We start from the raw sequence: 14934 nt of genomic DNA on the forward strand, positions 1-14934 counted from the left end.
CAAGCGGGAAAAAAGTGGTTTGGGGAAGTGATTTGAGTTTTGATGCATACTAAATGCACTTCATTGAACTAATATATAGAATGGAGGTTTAACACACACAAGGTGATGTCTTGTACGACATATAGCGTTTGCCTGAGTAGGTTTTCTTTCCACTCACTTATTACCTACAAGACCATAATGAGGAGTAACATCGGAATGATTTAGTTTTTATTTATTAATTCGTGTAACCAGCGATGCAAAATCGTTGGAATGTATTGTTATTGTATCATTGGCACGCGATCGACGGATCACGCTTGGGTTTTGCTTTTACCATCTAACTACACTTTTGATCAAATACTTTAAGAGTTATAAGAATGGTTTAAAAAAACTCTGAACAATTACGAAAGGTTGCATATCATATTTACATTCAAACTTACGGACAACATAGGAACATCGCGATTTTTGTAAATAATGATAAATAACAGAAAAAAACAAAAATTCATTTCCTATTAATTTTTACATTATTAAATACATCTTAAACCCTATACAAGGCACATTCTTCAAGTGATTAGTGGTGTACTTCACCATTTTAATAATGTAACCTTCGCAGTCTTGTTTTGTGATCATTCGTGAAGCATTTTCAATGGCGTCAATTAGGCTGCCTTCATTATGAACGTTGATCCTAGAATTGATTTTCTGCAACTAGTTAAACATACTGTACACTGGATGGAGGAATGGGGGCGTTACTAGGGCTAGTAATAGCGATCATAGCGGAATCCGGCGTTCTGTGTGTGGTGGTGACGGTTTGGCGTAAGAAACATGTAGAACCGTTGACCAGAGCTGCCCAATCTCTAGACGTAGCGTGTCAGCTGTGCGTAGAAATCCTGCAGACAGATCTGCAGCTGTTCGAACGAGGGTCGCTCCATCGGTAGCATCGTCCAGCAGTAGGCCATTATTGCGAATCTGTAATGAGAGTAGAAAGTTGTAGATGTTTTTAAATAGGACTGATTTAGGGGTCATTTTGGGGAATATGCAACTTACAGCTCATCTGGACAGTTGATTGGTTGCGCTAACCGATAGCCATCAAGCAGATAGTGTTCCATCTCAAACGGATCGACCTATGAGGAGAGAGTAAAAATTATACAAATCGATCTTTGAGAGGGTGTTGAGTGTAGGCAACCTACCTCTGCGTACGGCTGTCGCGCCAGGGTACACAATTCCCACATGAGAACACCAAACGCCCACGTGTCGGAAGCTTCGCTGAACTGTTTGTACTGGATCGACTCCAGAGCGAGCCACTTAATCGGTCGGTTTTCGCTGTCCCCGAGGCAGTAGTAGTCGCCGGGGAAGAGATCGCGCGAAAGAGAGTTATCCGCTAGCTTCACTCGCAGTTGATCGTCAATTCTGCACAATCAAGGGAAGAAAGGTAAGTGTGGTTAGAAAATTGCCCTTGGAGTTACGATCGTGATGGGTGATAATACTTACACACAGTTACGGGCCGCAATGTCCTTGTGGATCACACCGTGGCTGTGCAGGTGTCCTAGGGCTTGTGCAAGCTGGAGTTGAATCTTGACGATCTGGATCGTGGTCAGCGTTCGGGCCACCGGTTCCTGGAGGAAGATCTTCAGGTTGCGCGAGTTCTCTGGCGCGAGGTAGAGTAGGAATGGTGCCGTATGGTCATCGATCGAGACACCCAGGACGGACAGGATACCGGGATGTTGTGCACCGTACAAGCTCATGCCTTCGTGTAGGAGGAGCGAGACCTGGATTTGGGACGCGTGCGGTCCGACGGTTTTCACCAGCACTTCCTGGCTGTCGTTGTAGCTGCCCCGGTAGACTCGCCCGAAGGTTCCTTCCTGAAGTAGGCTGGAGAGGCGCACCCGACAGCGTTGCACGGTCAGCTCGGAAATGCGTCGCTGCAGTTCTTCTGGTTCGGCATTCGCATAGATTCGAGTGCGGGAAAGGGTTGCTATCGTGGGGACAACGTAGGATGGTGAGAGTATCGACGAGGGGGCCGATGAAGCGTGTGGTTGGAGGCACTGGAAACTGGAGGTACGGATCGGTTGAGCGTGTTGTGGCTTTCGGCGGAACGATCCCTGGGCACAGTACGCGATCAAGATGATGGTTGCCACGAAAAGAATCGCCAGAATCCCGCCGATGATGAGCGTGATCAGTCCATTCTGACCGTTGGACGCGTTTTCTAGCAGGTAAGGATCCGGTTGGTTTGCATCAGGATGTTCACTGAGAAACGGGAGAAGAAAAAAGTTCAGTTCGACGTTCAGTTTTCAAAACACCTTCATGTTCGCACGACTTACCTCATCAAGCAGATCTTCTTCCGTCGAAACACCAACTCTGTTGCGTTTCCTGTGAGTCGATCGAGTGTCACTTCCACCGTTATGGTCACGTCAACCTCGGCCGTTTCTCGTCCACTGCAGCGCAGCCCGATGGCAAACGTTTCGATATGCTCCGGGATTTCACCCTGCTGGGAGATATTCATCGAGGGCTTCGGCAGTGCGATCGGATCCGGCGAAACGATGTTGATCTGGTAAGGAAGCGGCCTTTTGGCCAGGCTCTGCCAGGTGAATGAGATCTCCTCAACTTCCGCCGGAACGGGAACCGTGAAATGAAGAGCATACTCGTTCACCTGACCCTCGCGGACGTAGTAGATTTCTGCGGAAAGTCCTTTGGAAAAGAAGAAGGTTAGATAGGTTAGTGTTGTCATATGCGAACAACCTTTTTAATTAAAATGAAACGGATAATAACAATGTTCCTGTAATCCTAGAACCTAACTGCTTCACAGTATGATAAAGCCACACGAAGGAGCAGAATACAAATAGAACCACGGGGACAATTCGACAGTGTATTACGGAAGGTCCATAATTCAGCATTAATTTGAAAGTGGTTGAGCTCTTGCGCATTAACATTCTTTCCGGTGTTTACTTTGATTATCAAATTATTTTTATTTGTTATCTTCACTGTTTCATGCCAATTGTAGGGCCATTTCTCTGACGCACTAAGGGACTTTGGCGTTTGTAGTGGTCGCAAACAATGGTGAATCAGGTTCCGACAGGAGAAACAACAAAAAAATAAACAAAAAAGTGGAAAGATAGGACATCCAAGTGGAAATAAAAAATGGCAAACAATTGCAAGGTAAACAAGGACGCAAAGACATTATCCATCGATTAAGCATTACAGTAGAAAACAAATATATTGGAGGGGGCAAAAAGAGGGTGTGTTTGGTGTTGGTGTTAGCATACGGTTGTGGTTTGCTTTTTTTTCTAGTGTTCATCGTTCTCCATTTGCGAAACGTTCCCCGGCAATTATCGCCAGAGAATTACGAAGCGTTAGTGTGATGAGGCTATCCCCAAGGACAGAGGAGGCGTGGTAGGCCTAAATTGAGGTGGAAGGATGGCGTAGACGAAGCCGCCAATAAAGCCGGGATACGGAATTGGACCAGCGTGGCGAGCGACAGTGAGCGGTTTCGGATGGAGCTTCGTCAGGCCAAGACCGCTCAGCGGTTGTAGCGCCACATAAGTAAGTAGGGGTGGATGGGGTAATACGCACCCCTTAAGGAAAACTATAAAATTTTCTAACAACTTGGCTCTTGATTGTTGATTTTATCACTGAATAGGATTCATAAAGGTTCAAACTAGTTACCAGTTCAGTAATGTTTGCTTTTTTTGCTAAGAAAAACGTAATTTTTGCAGTTTTGAAAAAGTTCAATTTTTGATCGATCTGTATCTGGTTGAGGCAAAACGCACCTTTGCTAGGGGTAATACGCACCACAACAAAGGGGCAATACGCACCACAACAAAGGGGCAATACGCACCATAACAAAGAGGCAATACGCACCTCAACAAAGAGGCAACATCCACTGTCAAATAAAGATAGTTTGTGTACAAACTGGTGCATTTTACCCCGACATAGTGGGTGCATATTGCCCCCATTCATTGTTGAACACATTTTCAACTAAAATATGAGCAAATCTGCATACTTTCCGAAATTTTCATGACAGTCTCAAGCACTGATTCTCAATTCACTAAATTTCGTATTCCTCGTGGGTAAATATAGGTTTTTGCACATAATATTCCTTAGCGGAATAGTAAGTCACATTATAACAAAAATTGTCTGAGCTGAGAATGATTTAGTTTTGCGTTTCTTTCGCGTTTCTCTTGATGTAGAGCTATCAAACTCACAGGGTGACCATATTTCAGTTTGATCTTACAGGGTGACTACTTTTTACGCGTTGAAAACTCGTTTTTCAAGGGAAATGGGAAAGGGTGCGTATTGCCTCAGGGGTGCGTATTACCCCAGCCACCCCTAAGTAGTGTGATGTTGCCTAATACGACAGTAAGCTGCTATAAAATAAATTATAATCCGCTCGATTGGCATCCGTCCCGTCCAAACCTTTTCCAGCATCGCTGTGTTACAGAGGGAAATAAAGGATGCCAAATGTTGCTACCGTGTGCAGTGTTTGCCACTAACGAAATTAATTGTTACTCCAATGCACGGTTGAGAATGATGTGTGTATGTGAACGGTGGTTAATTGAAGGTTCTGACACTAAAACACACTAAAAAACGATCAATTTCACCTTCGTTGTTTTGCGACAACCGAATACGATGAATGCAAAATATTCCCATCGTCGAAGCAAGACGTTTTTGTGATGGTTTTTGGCGAGTTGAGAATAAAAACACATTAGACACGGAACGTAGCGCGAGCATTATCGTCATCGTTGTTTGCAACCTCGTTGTAATCGTTTGTTTTCTTCCGGTGCTGCCCCATTACTACCCACAGTTTTCCACCGCAAGAAACAGCACAGAGAGATAAATCACTGTCAAAACAACGCTGGGACCGGAGGTTAATCTAGGTGACTTCTACATTGGATCATAAGAAGTAAAAAGCTGCGGCAACATTAAATGATGCATACCATCCCGTGAAGATAATCGTTCCCTCCTCAGGAGCCCACGAGACTTTTGGGCGCCACTTTTCCACCAGGAAAATCTTTCATCAACAGTTATGGTTGTATGGTTGTAGAGAGAGACCTATAGACCTGGAGTTTTAAAATTCTACTGGCAATCTCGTTACCTCGTTAATTTAGGAATAAAGTTGCTTTCAATTGAAGTACGGAAAAGAGAGACTGCACCCAAATAAACTTGTTTTTACCTAACAGTTTATACATTAAACGGATTGGACCGAATGCCATTCAATTTACATCACTATCAACTGGACCCCTTGGTTTACACCCTTTTACAGTGGAAACTAATGGTGCACCCAGTTTTAAAGAGGGGAAAAGGAAACATAAATCTGGACCCTAGTATGACTGGTTGATCCGTTGAACTATTAAAACCCAACTGCTGAAGAGAAAAGCTACTGCTGGGAAAGTCCCCTTCCTTCCTTCCTTAAAAGACGTTCCTGTGAAGCTAGAGGCTGCTGACGAACAGATAATAATAACAACCGACCAGAAAATTGAGAGATAATCCGATTAAATTTAATAACAATCTGTCCCACCAAGCTCACACTGTCTTGCAAATCACGGGGAGAAGCACTTTGACCCGCCACTTTTCTCGACCTATTTCTTCGTTGCTTTTTCTTACGTTATTCCTATTGCATCCCTACCCAGGTTTGCCGACCGATTGAGGAGTGGACAAGTTGACACCTCGACGATGATTCTATTAAATATGTGCTAGATGCTGACAGAAGGGTTTATTTTCATCCGGTAGAAAAATAAAAACAAACGGAAAACACACCACAGATTCTGAAAAGGTCGTCAGGCAAACCAAAAGCACGCAATGCTAAGGTGTGGTGGTGCGTGTTCGGTGCTAAAAGGGGTAAAGAAAGACATAATTTAAATAATAGGGTAGGTTAAAAATAGGTTAGTTTATGCAAAACGTGATCGAAATTTAAATTAAAAATAAAATCATGATTACAACTCAAATCTATCAAGGAACATGGTTGTCAGCGATCATCTGCTTATTAGAAACGAGGATATTCGACGTGTCGATGAAAAAAGATGAATAATAAAAAATTAGCAGGGAGGGTCTTTAAATGATTTAAATTGGACCATTTTAATTTCACGGTTTATCCCCGTTATACGCTCACATCGCAAGACTTGATTCTCACCTTGTGCATAAGAATCGTTTCGATGTACAGTTAAATATAAAATTAATTTCAATAAACATACTTCTCAAATTGCAAACAGAGACGGAAAAACAAACAAGATGCAAATCTCCTCGAGATCGTAATTCGAACACTACTTCTTGAAACTGGTTTTTAAAAAGACGAATGAAATATGAGTAAAGCGATTTGCCTGTAAATTGACAGAAAAGAGCATATATGAACGCATTAGCTGCACCACCGCACTGTTCTTCGCCTCATCCGTGGTTTTATTCGATCGATAGTTGAGTGATATTCTCAAGAGAATTGCATTTACCCGTGTAAAACTGAAACCGCTTCGTAACCGAAATCAATTTAGAGAACAATTGAGGAAATGTTAGAGAACCATGAAGCATGAAGAACGCTGTGTGTAAAAAGGATACCTCCTTCTTGCATTACCATTGTAATCGGACTCGTGGTTCCAAAGGCAAGAGATAAAAAAACGAAATGGGAAGAAAACGGACTGAAAACTGAAAGATTGGAAGTGGGAAAAAATTTTTGATCTGTGAAACTAGATTTGTTATTCACTTTAGAACCATCATTTTATATGTTGAATATTGGTAACAAACAATTGCACATTTTATGTTCCCTTTTTTACGCTTAGTTCCCCTTGAATTCTATTGATCACATATAATATAGTATTTACTAGTTTTTTGGAGGCCAGGTACCTGGCCCGTCGGTAACTCCTGGATCCCCTTTCGCCCCATGGAAGGTTTCATGTCGTCCGCGTTACATCTAGTTCTAGTTCTTTCTGTAGAAGGTCTTTTGTGTCAAATGATGGTTAAAATTTAAATATAAAATCTAATTGGGGAATCAAAAATTAGATGCGAAACATTCTGGTCCTCTTCCTGGACGACCAGTGCCTGATTTTGTCGCACAGGAGTGTTGCTTTAACTGAAGCCCATATCCACATAAATGGAAAAACACTGATCTATCACCGATTCCTCATGAAATCACTTTGACCAAACCTTTCGGTTAATTCAGCAGGAGGTTCTTCATTGCCAAGCCGAGTTGCAACACATTGCAACTCTACTTTTTAAAGTGTCGGGTTTTTAACTCCTGCTACGTATGATAATCATCATGGTTGCGATGCGATTGCCACATTGTATACCTACTCGGAACCTGCGCTAACAGAAAAATGAATACGTCCGGTGTACATCCGTGTCTCTCCAAACTATCTTGCAGGATCCTTGTGGATATGTGATAATTCGTCCAAGGCGCAGTGTCAGCTCGAAGGCCAGAACCCTGTGCCGCATGCTATCCCCCACCTTCTGTGTTTCTCGGAAGGATGTATCTCCCTTATCCCGCCTTGTTCGTTTTACGGATGCATTTAGATGCGCGTTCCAATAAACTGACCACGTTGCTACCAAATTCCTAATGCGTACTTCTCTTTCTCTCTCCCGCACACCTCCCCTCTCACTCTCTCTCTCTCTCTCTCTCTCTCTCTCTCTCTCTCTCTCTCTCTCTCTCTCTCTCTCTCTCTCCTTCCCTCCCTCTCTCAATCTCTCTCTTTCTCATTCCCGCTCGCCCAGTCTTTCTGCTCCTTATTGCTTGCTATTGATTTCTCAAAAGCTCAAACGTTCTCCAATACTCCCTCAAAACTAACAACAATACCAACAGCAGCGTTACGTCAAGTCATGAAATGTCATTTTACTTTGGACGACTTCACTTTCCAATATATATATGTGAAGTCAAGACAAAAAACGCGATATGTCGCTCATAAAAGAAAACTTTATTATCAGCTCTACGTTCTGAACTTGACTCCTCGCCAGACAAGCGCGACTCGCTTATATAGCGCGTGTCTCTCCGAATTATTTCTTTCTCTCGGTTTTATTTCTATTTCTCGCTCTCCGCTCACACGGCCTTTCCTGGACAGATCCATCCGCCCCGGAGGATCTCTATTACAGGACTACCCCCGGTAGGGTTTCATGTGCGATGCAGCCGTTGTTGTCACCTTTGGACCTTCGCCGCCGATCTTCACCACGTCGTAACGGTCCGGTGCTCGCACACCTGTGACCTTGTACGGCCCCAAGTATTCCGCCGCATACTTCCGTCCTGAAACAAACTGCGTTCGTTTGATCGCCACCAGATCTCCTTTCTTGTAGACAGTCGCCGACCGCGCTCGAAGATTGTAGGAATCTCGTTGCACTGCTTGCGCCTTTTCAATCGCAGCCCTGACGCCTACCCGTAGCTGGTCACGTTGATCGTGGAATTGGGCAACTCTGATTTCCTCCATCAGCTCACCCAATCGAAGGTCTTCTTCATGTCGCATCGGGATACCAAACATCGCTTCGAACGGGGTAACACCGATACTCCGGTGTGGACTGGAGTTAATCCAACGCTGGATGTCGGCCACGTGTTTGTACCATTTTGCTGGGTCATTGACACTCGCCTTCCGCAGCATACCAAGAATCACTTGATTGACTCTCTCCACCTGTCCGTTCCCACGCGGAACTCCCGTCGTAACTTCCACACGCTCAATTTTCCGTTTTTCACAATAGTCTTTGAAATCATTGGAGGTAAAAGCCGTTCCTTTGTCACTGACGATGCGCTTCGGGTTTCCAAACAACTCGCTTTGTGTTGTCAACCGTTGAATCACTTCGAACGAATTTGTCGTCTTTGTAGGGTAAATCCAAGTATATTTACTAAACGCGTCCACTACCACGAACAAGAACTTGTATTTCTTCTCTGTTGTATCCATAGGACCCAAGTGGTCCACATGGTACGTATCTAACGGAACATCACCTTTCGGAATGGGGTTTAGTAGTCCATCGGTTTTTCCTCTCTTGCGTTCCGATAGGATACACTTAACACAACACTCAATTGTCTGTTTTATCTTCTCGCCCGCGTTTGGTATATAAAACTCTCTTTGAATAATGTCTTCTAGCTTCCGTGCTCCGAGATGACCTTTCTCGTGTGTTCTACGTATTAGTTCATTTTGCATCTCGGATGGTACGACTATCACTTCTCTACCTTTCACCACTTTCATTAGTAACCCGTCGCTGATGGTATATTCTTCGAACGGTTGAACTTTCAAAAGTTCCACAATTGCTTTCACTCGTTCGTCACTTAATTGCGATCTTTTAAGCGCTTCAATCATTGGGTCACTCGTCACTATCATAACAGGCGCTCTGCTTAACGCTACCGGACTCGCAAAATCACTCTCACTCTCTTTAATAATGCCTGCGGCCAACCACTCGTCGATCGTTTTGTCTAGCACTTTCTTTTCAGCCGGTGCAAAACTCCTTGGTGTTGAACGCACTGGTGTCTCGTCGTGCAAAATAATTCTCGTCTCGACACGACTCTTCACATTCACGGTTGGTTTGTACTCCGAAACCAACTTCTTCACCTCGCTGGCAAATTTTGGAGGTACATCAAGTTCTTCTTCCTTTTCGCACATGATGGACAACACTTCATTCGCTGGACTTACTGGGTAGAATTCGACGCCCGTCGTTGTTATTTTTACTTCGAAGTGGCTTAGCGAATCCCTTCCCAACACCGCCTCGTACGACATGCTTTCATTTGGTACTACGAAAAACTGAACCCCTTGGAACACATTCCCGTCGACGATAATGTCTGTTGAACAAGTTCCCAGAGCCTTTGTTCTTGTTCCACCGAAACCACGGAAACACATCGGCGTGTTACTTAGGTTGCCTCCTCCAGCCTTCGCGTGGCACGCCTTTGTCATCAGGTTCCGCTGACTGCCGCTATCAAACAAAGCCTTCACGGTTTCGTTGTTCAGCCCAATTTCGATCACGCTTGCGGATTCCTCGATGACGTAAATTTTCGACGAAGACGCGGTTTGGCTTTGCGCACATTCGTTTGCCTTGTGTCCGTATTCTTGGCACACGAAACACTTCGGCCCACCTTGCGCTTTTGTACACGCACGCGCTAGGTGCCCCTTGCCTCCGCAATTGAAACACCTGGATGTTTTCGGCCTTTCCGCTATTTCCACCTTCGCTCTTTCGTGAACTTTTGGGCGGCTCTCTGATGTTCTTCTTTTCTTTGCCGTTTGCAGTTTTTCGAACACTAGCAGTTTTTCTTTAAGTCTCCCTATCGTGGTTGCCTCGTACAATGTGGAACGATGGTATTCGTTATCGGTGACGCCGTCCACAATGTACTCACACAAACTAGGCTCATCTAGTCTGATCTGTCGAGCGATCCGCTGCATCTCGTACACATAGTCAAACATCTTTTCGTCAGATCTTTTTCTCCGATTGGTCAGCGCTCGATGCACATCATTCGCCCGCACATGAGGAGCGAATTCCTGTATAAGTGCCTTTTTAACAACGCTATAATTGTTTGCACTTTGGAGGGTGAATAGGAAGCGTCTCGCTGTTCCTGTTGTCTTCTTCCGGCACATTATCAACGTTTGTTCGTTATTCCATCCAGCTGACCGAGCCACCGACTCCAATTGCTCGATCCATGTGTTCACGTCTTCGCCGTCTTCCGCACCAAAAGTGTCGAGACTTTCCTCCATGTCTCGGAACGAGTATACTACCGGCTTTGCTATTTTCTCCTTTTTTGGGGTAGAGTTCAGCATCGCTGTTTCGAACAACCCTTCGTTCTCCCCATCGTCTTCTTCCTCGTCATCGCACTCATCTGGCTCTTCCTCATCGTTGTCCTCCATGGAAGCTTCATTGACGTCCTCAATATTTCCTAGATCATGCACGATTACACTTTGTGCGCTACCGTCGGTGCCCCCCGCCGTGGTCAACCCACGGTATTGAACGATTCGGTTAGCCATCTCGGCCTTTCCTCCCGTAGTCGCCAGGCCAAGCCGCTCGCATTCGCGGATCAATCCTAGCTTTGTGAATGCCTCACAAAGTTCCACTGCCGTCGCCATTTTAACGTTGTTTCCGCACAACCTTCGCAGAATTTTCGCGCACACGCGGTTTGCTCACAAGTCACACACGCACAGTTTTTTGTCCCTACGGACTGGCTCCAAACGTCACAATTACCCCACAATTGGGAAACTATCCCAGACTCACAGTTGTTTGTCCTTACGGACTGGCTCCAAACGTCACAATTACCTCACAATTGGGAAACTATCCCAGACTCACAGTTGTTTGTCCTTACGGACTGGCTCCAAACGTCACAATTACCTCACAATTGGGAAACTATCCCGGTTGAGCCCCCATGTGAAGTCAAGACAAAAAACGCGATATGTCGCTCATAAAAGAAAACTTTATTATCAGCTCTACGTTCTGAACTTGACTCCTCGCCAGACAAGCGCGACTCGCTTATATAGCGCGTGTCTCTCCGAATTATTTCTTTCTCTCGGTTTTATTTCTATTTCTCGCTCTCCGCTCACATATACCTTGTCTCCAGCCCCCCTCAAAGGTGTTACGACTTTTTCATCAAGATGTCAAAATTATGACGAAAAATTAAGTCACAGCATTGCATGTCTCTCTTCGAATCTAACAACCTTTATAGCTCATGCATTCCCATTCTCGAAAACCCATGATAATATTCCATTACCTCTATTTGATATGCTGTGTACACCTTGCGTTTTCGCAAGATTTGTTTCAGCTGCCCATTATATTTACATCAAATAGAAAGACAAACCGATTGCGATCGTGTTTCTGCTGATTGTTGTTCGCATAAACATTTTTTTACGGAACGCATCCTATCTTTTTGAAAACAAAAAACGTACTTTCACAAACATACCTTACTACTCTATACACACCTTGGGCCCACTAATGGATAACCAAATTACTGATTTTATCATAAAGTGCCCATGAAAACCATGCTTCTACAGTTTATAGTTTGCAACACTAAAAATCCTGACATTTTTAGAACACATTGATCAAAAAAACTATTGATTTTATAATAAAGTTACCTTGAAACATTATATATACCTTGGGCCTTGCCTGAAATAGTTATTTGCATCAAATAACCAAGGTTGGGACAGCTGACGTATCTATTATTTTTCGATGATAAAAGAATCACCGTATGATCGATGAACAAAAATAAAGTAAACAGTTTTTTTAAGCACTAAAGGTGCAATAAAAGCATTTTTTTTATCTATTTTGATAACAAAACATGTTGATTTAAAAATTAGGTTACCTTGAAACGATGTACATACCTTGGCCCTGTCAGTGTCTTGAAAAAATATCATTTTCATGAAACTGGCTTACATTACCCTACCTTTACAAAGGAAATCAAAGCAAGCTGTCAATGCAGTTCCAACTTGTTCATTCGTACGTGTGGAGGTTTTGTTTACAAAAGTTTTTTCTAAAATACATTAAAACTTGTGCCTAAGTGAAGATGAAAACTTTATCGTTCAAGACACAGAGGTTTTGTGTTATGCTGTAGTGATTATGTTCTTGATGTTTTGCTGTAAACGATTCAGAGAAAGAGTGTTTCCATCGCATGTTTGGTTTTAGCTGTGGCGGGCGCGACGGTCGAAAAACGCATGGTCGAAAAAACGCGTCAAACGAAAAAAAAACGCTAAGTAACGCTCAAAACTATTTTAAGTATAAGGATAGTAAGCACTACTAATTGCTTGATTTAATTCATACAAATTTCAAGAGTATGTTCAGTAATTTCATGATTTCGTCAGCAAATGTTTTGCGTGTAGCATGGCATGAGATAAACTGTTTGCCAAATGCTTGTAATTTATTGTCGTTAGTTTATGAGGAATCTCTTTTTTGCGTTTCATTTGCGTTTTTTTGTGAAACTAAAGTAGATAAAATTCTGAGCAAATGCAACGAAGAATCCTTTTGTATTTTATTTGAGAAACTGAAGAATGTTTCATTTTTCTTCCTCGCTTCTTGTCTGAGCAAGATAAGAAACTAATTTAACCTACCTCGAGTTGTGCCCGGTGAAACCGTTTTCCGGTTGCAAGGCCCTTTTCAAATAAAGTCTGACCACACGCTACTTGAAATCGTCGTTATGATTGGGTGTGAATTCGACCATTCGTGTTCTTTTGATTGTGCTTTTCTTTTTTTTCGGACTAAACGAACGAGGTAAATGTCGGAGGCCAAACTCAACGGTCTCGTGGGAGAATCCAGTAACGGTCGAGAAATGGAGGGAAAAAAATTTTCTTGGTGAAGGAACAGACAACCCACGATTCCCAGGTTGATGATAATCTGGCGGAACGGAACAGTTTTATTCGCAACTGGGGTTTTTTTCTGTCTCTTCATCTAAACTCTTTGTCTGATGCGGATCACATCAGTTCTGAGGTGTTTTTTCATTCTCCTCATCGTTTCAATGTAAAACAAATGTCAACCTCTGAAAGGTGTGAAGTACGCTATCTTTAAGTGCAAACGGCATGATTGTTTTTTGAGATTTGGTAAGTGAATTCTATGAAATTACTGCCGTTTGCCGCATTTTACTGGCAGTGTTGCTCTCATTGTTTTCCTCTTGTCAGAAGAAGAGCATTGGAGCTTATGAATTTTACGGCAGTAGGATTGAAATTCAATCCTATTCCAGGCAACTAATATGCTACTCACGTACACACGCACGCAGCCATCAAATGCAGGTCAACACAGACAATCCGCAATGCCAGGTGCACGGTGGAAAACGGTCCTTTGCTGTGTTAGACGATGTTCTAAATATTTTTCAACAATACAATATAATACGCCAATAGAAAAGGAATGAAAAATGTAAAAAAGAATAGAAACGGTTCAGCACAGAAAATCCAACGGAAAAGGAAAGGATCGGTGGAACCATTTCGTAGCAAAAACGAAAAGCAAATGAAAAAGCAGAAAAAAAGATGACAAAAGATCAATAGAATAATAGATATCCAGGAAGCATGGCAGAACCTGGTTTATGACACCATTGCTTTTCTTTCAACGAAATTTCGGGAAACAATTTGAAACCTTTAAAAAAAAAAGGATGGAACACAATCGAATAAGGGAACACGCTATAAAAGCGAAAAAGTACCATAATAATAGACAAAAAAAACCTTTAATTAAATAGCCCCGTTGTGAGGTTTTCATTTCATAGAAAACAAATTTATGGGTTGATTAGACGCTACAATTATGGATTGGCCATTTCCATTATAAACCATTTAACCATTATGGATATATTTTCTTTTATATTCTTTTGATTACGATTTGCGTGTTATTGACACTTTTCTGAATGATTATAATTTGTTTTAGGTCTTTCCCCCCCCATCATTTTTAAGGCTTAATTTCAAAGCATAATATTTTCTTTTTACCGAATGACAAAAATACAACTCATGTGAAGATGCGATGATTTTCGACTTTTCGAAGAAAGCACAGAACCAACAGTTGAGGTAGGGTTGCTTTTAATTCCACAGAACTTTTTCTCCTTCTATTCCATTTGGAAAACCAACATGAAATCAACACCTTTTATGTCTGGATCACAGGAGGTCTGATGAATTCCGGCTGGTGGCTATGGTCTACCAAAGAATAATGGTGGACTTAATGCTAATTTATAATTTAAAAACTTTCCTTACGATGCGAACAACTATCATTTACTGGAATTGCATTTCTTGTACCCGATAGCAACGACTGCTTGAAAAAGAAGACACTCGCCGATGTTGTCTCCACGACTGACGTCGTGCGCTTTTTGTATAATTCACAGATCTTCATGCAAACTATCTTCCATCAGCATGCAAAACGCAGCACAAAGTTTGGTTGTGGTGAATTCGCTGTGATTCAAATGCCGACCGTTACGAAGTCGTCTGTGTATTTGCCATCCCATTCCAAAGAGAGGGCTCCAGTTACCGCGATGATTAAGTGTATCACGACCGACGACGCTACGAAGAGTTTGTCTTAAGATTTTCAGTTCATGAATTTCAACTAAGAGAGACGGACCTTAAAGTCGAC

The 14934-nt window shown here is 42.8% G+C and overlaps 1 protein-coding gene across 1 annotated transcript in view; it reads right to left on the minus strand.

Annotated features, from left to right (window-relative positions):
• Window positions 1–830: 830 nt before the first annotated feature.
• Window positions 831–14934, minus strand: part of LOC131289564 (tyrosine-protein kinase Dnt-like) — an 85486-nt gene continuing 71382 nt past the window's right edge. The window contains exons 2-6 of the mRNA XM_058318852.1: window positions 2295–2661; window positions 1465–2220; window positions 1164–1383; window positions 1021–1097; window positions 831–942 (exon numbers count right to left, since the gene is read on the minus strand). Coding sequence (XP_058174835.1) covers window positions 831–942; window positions 1021–1097; window positions 1164–1383; window positions 1465–2220; window positions 2295–2661 — 1532 coding nt within the window. The remainder of the gene's footprint in view (window positions 943–1020; window positions 1098–1163; window positions 1384–1464; window positions 2221–2294; window positions 2662–14934) is intronic.

This window comes from Anopheles ziemanni, chromosome 2 (genome assembly GCF_943734765.1).
Source record: "Anopheles ziemanni chromosome 2, idAnoZiCoDA_A2_x.2, whole genome shotgun sequence".
In the NCBI taxonomy this organism is placed as follows: Eukaryota; Metazoa; Arthropoda; class Insecta; order Diptera; family Culicidae; genus Anopheles; species Anopheles ziemanni.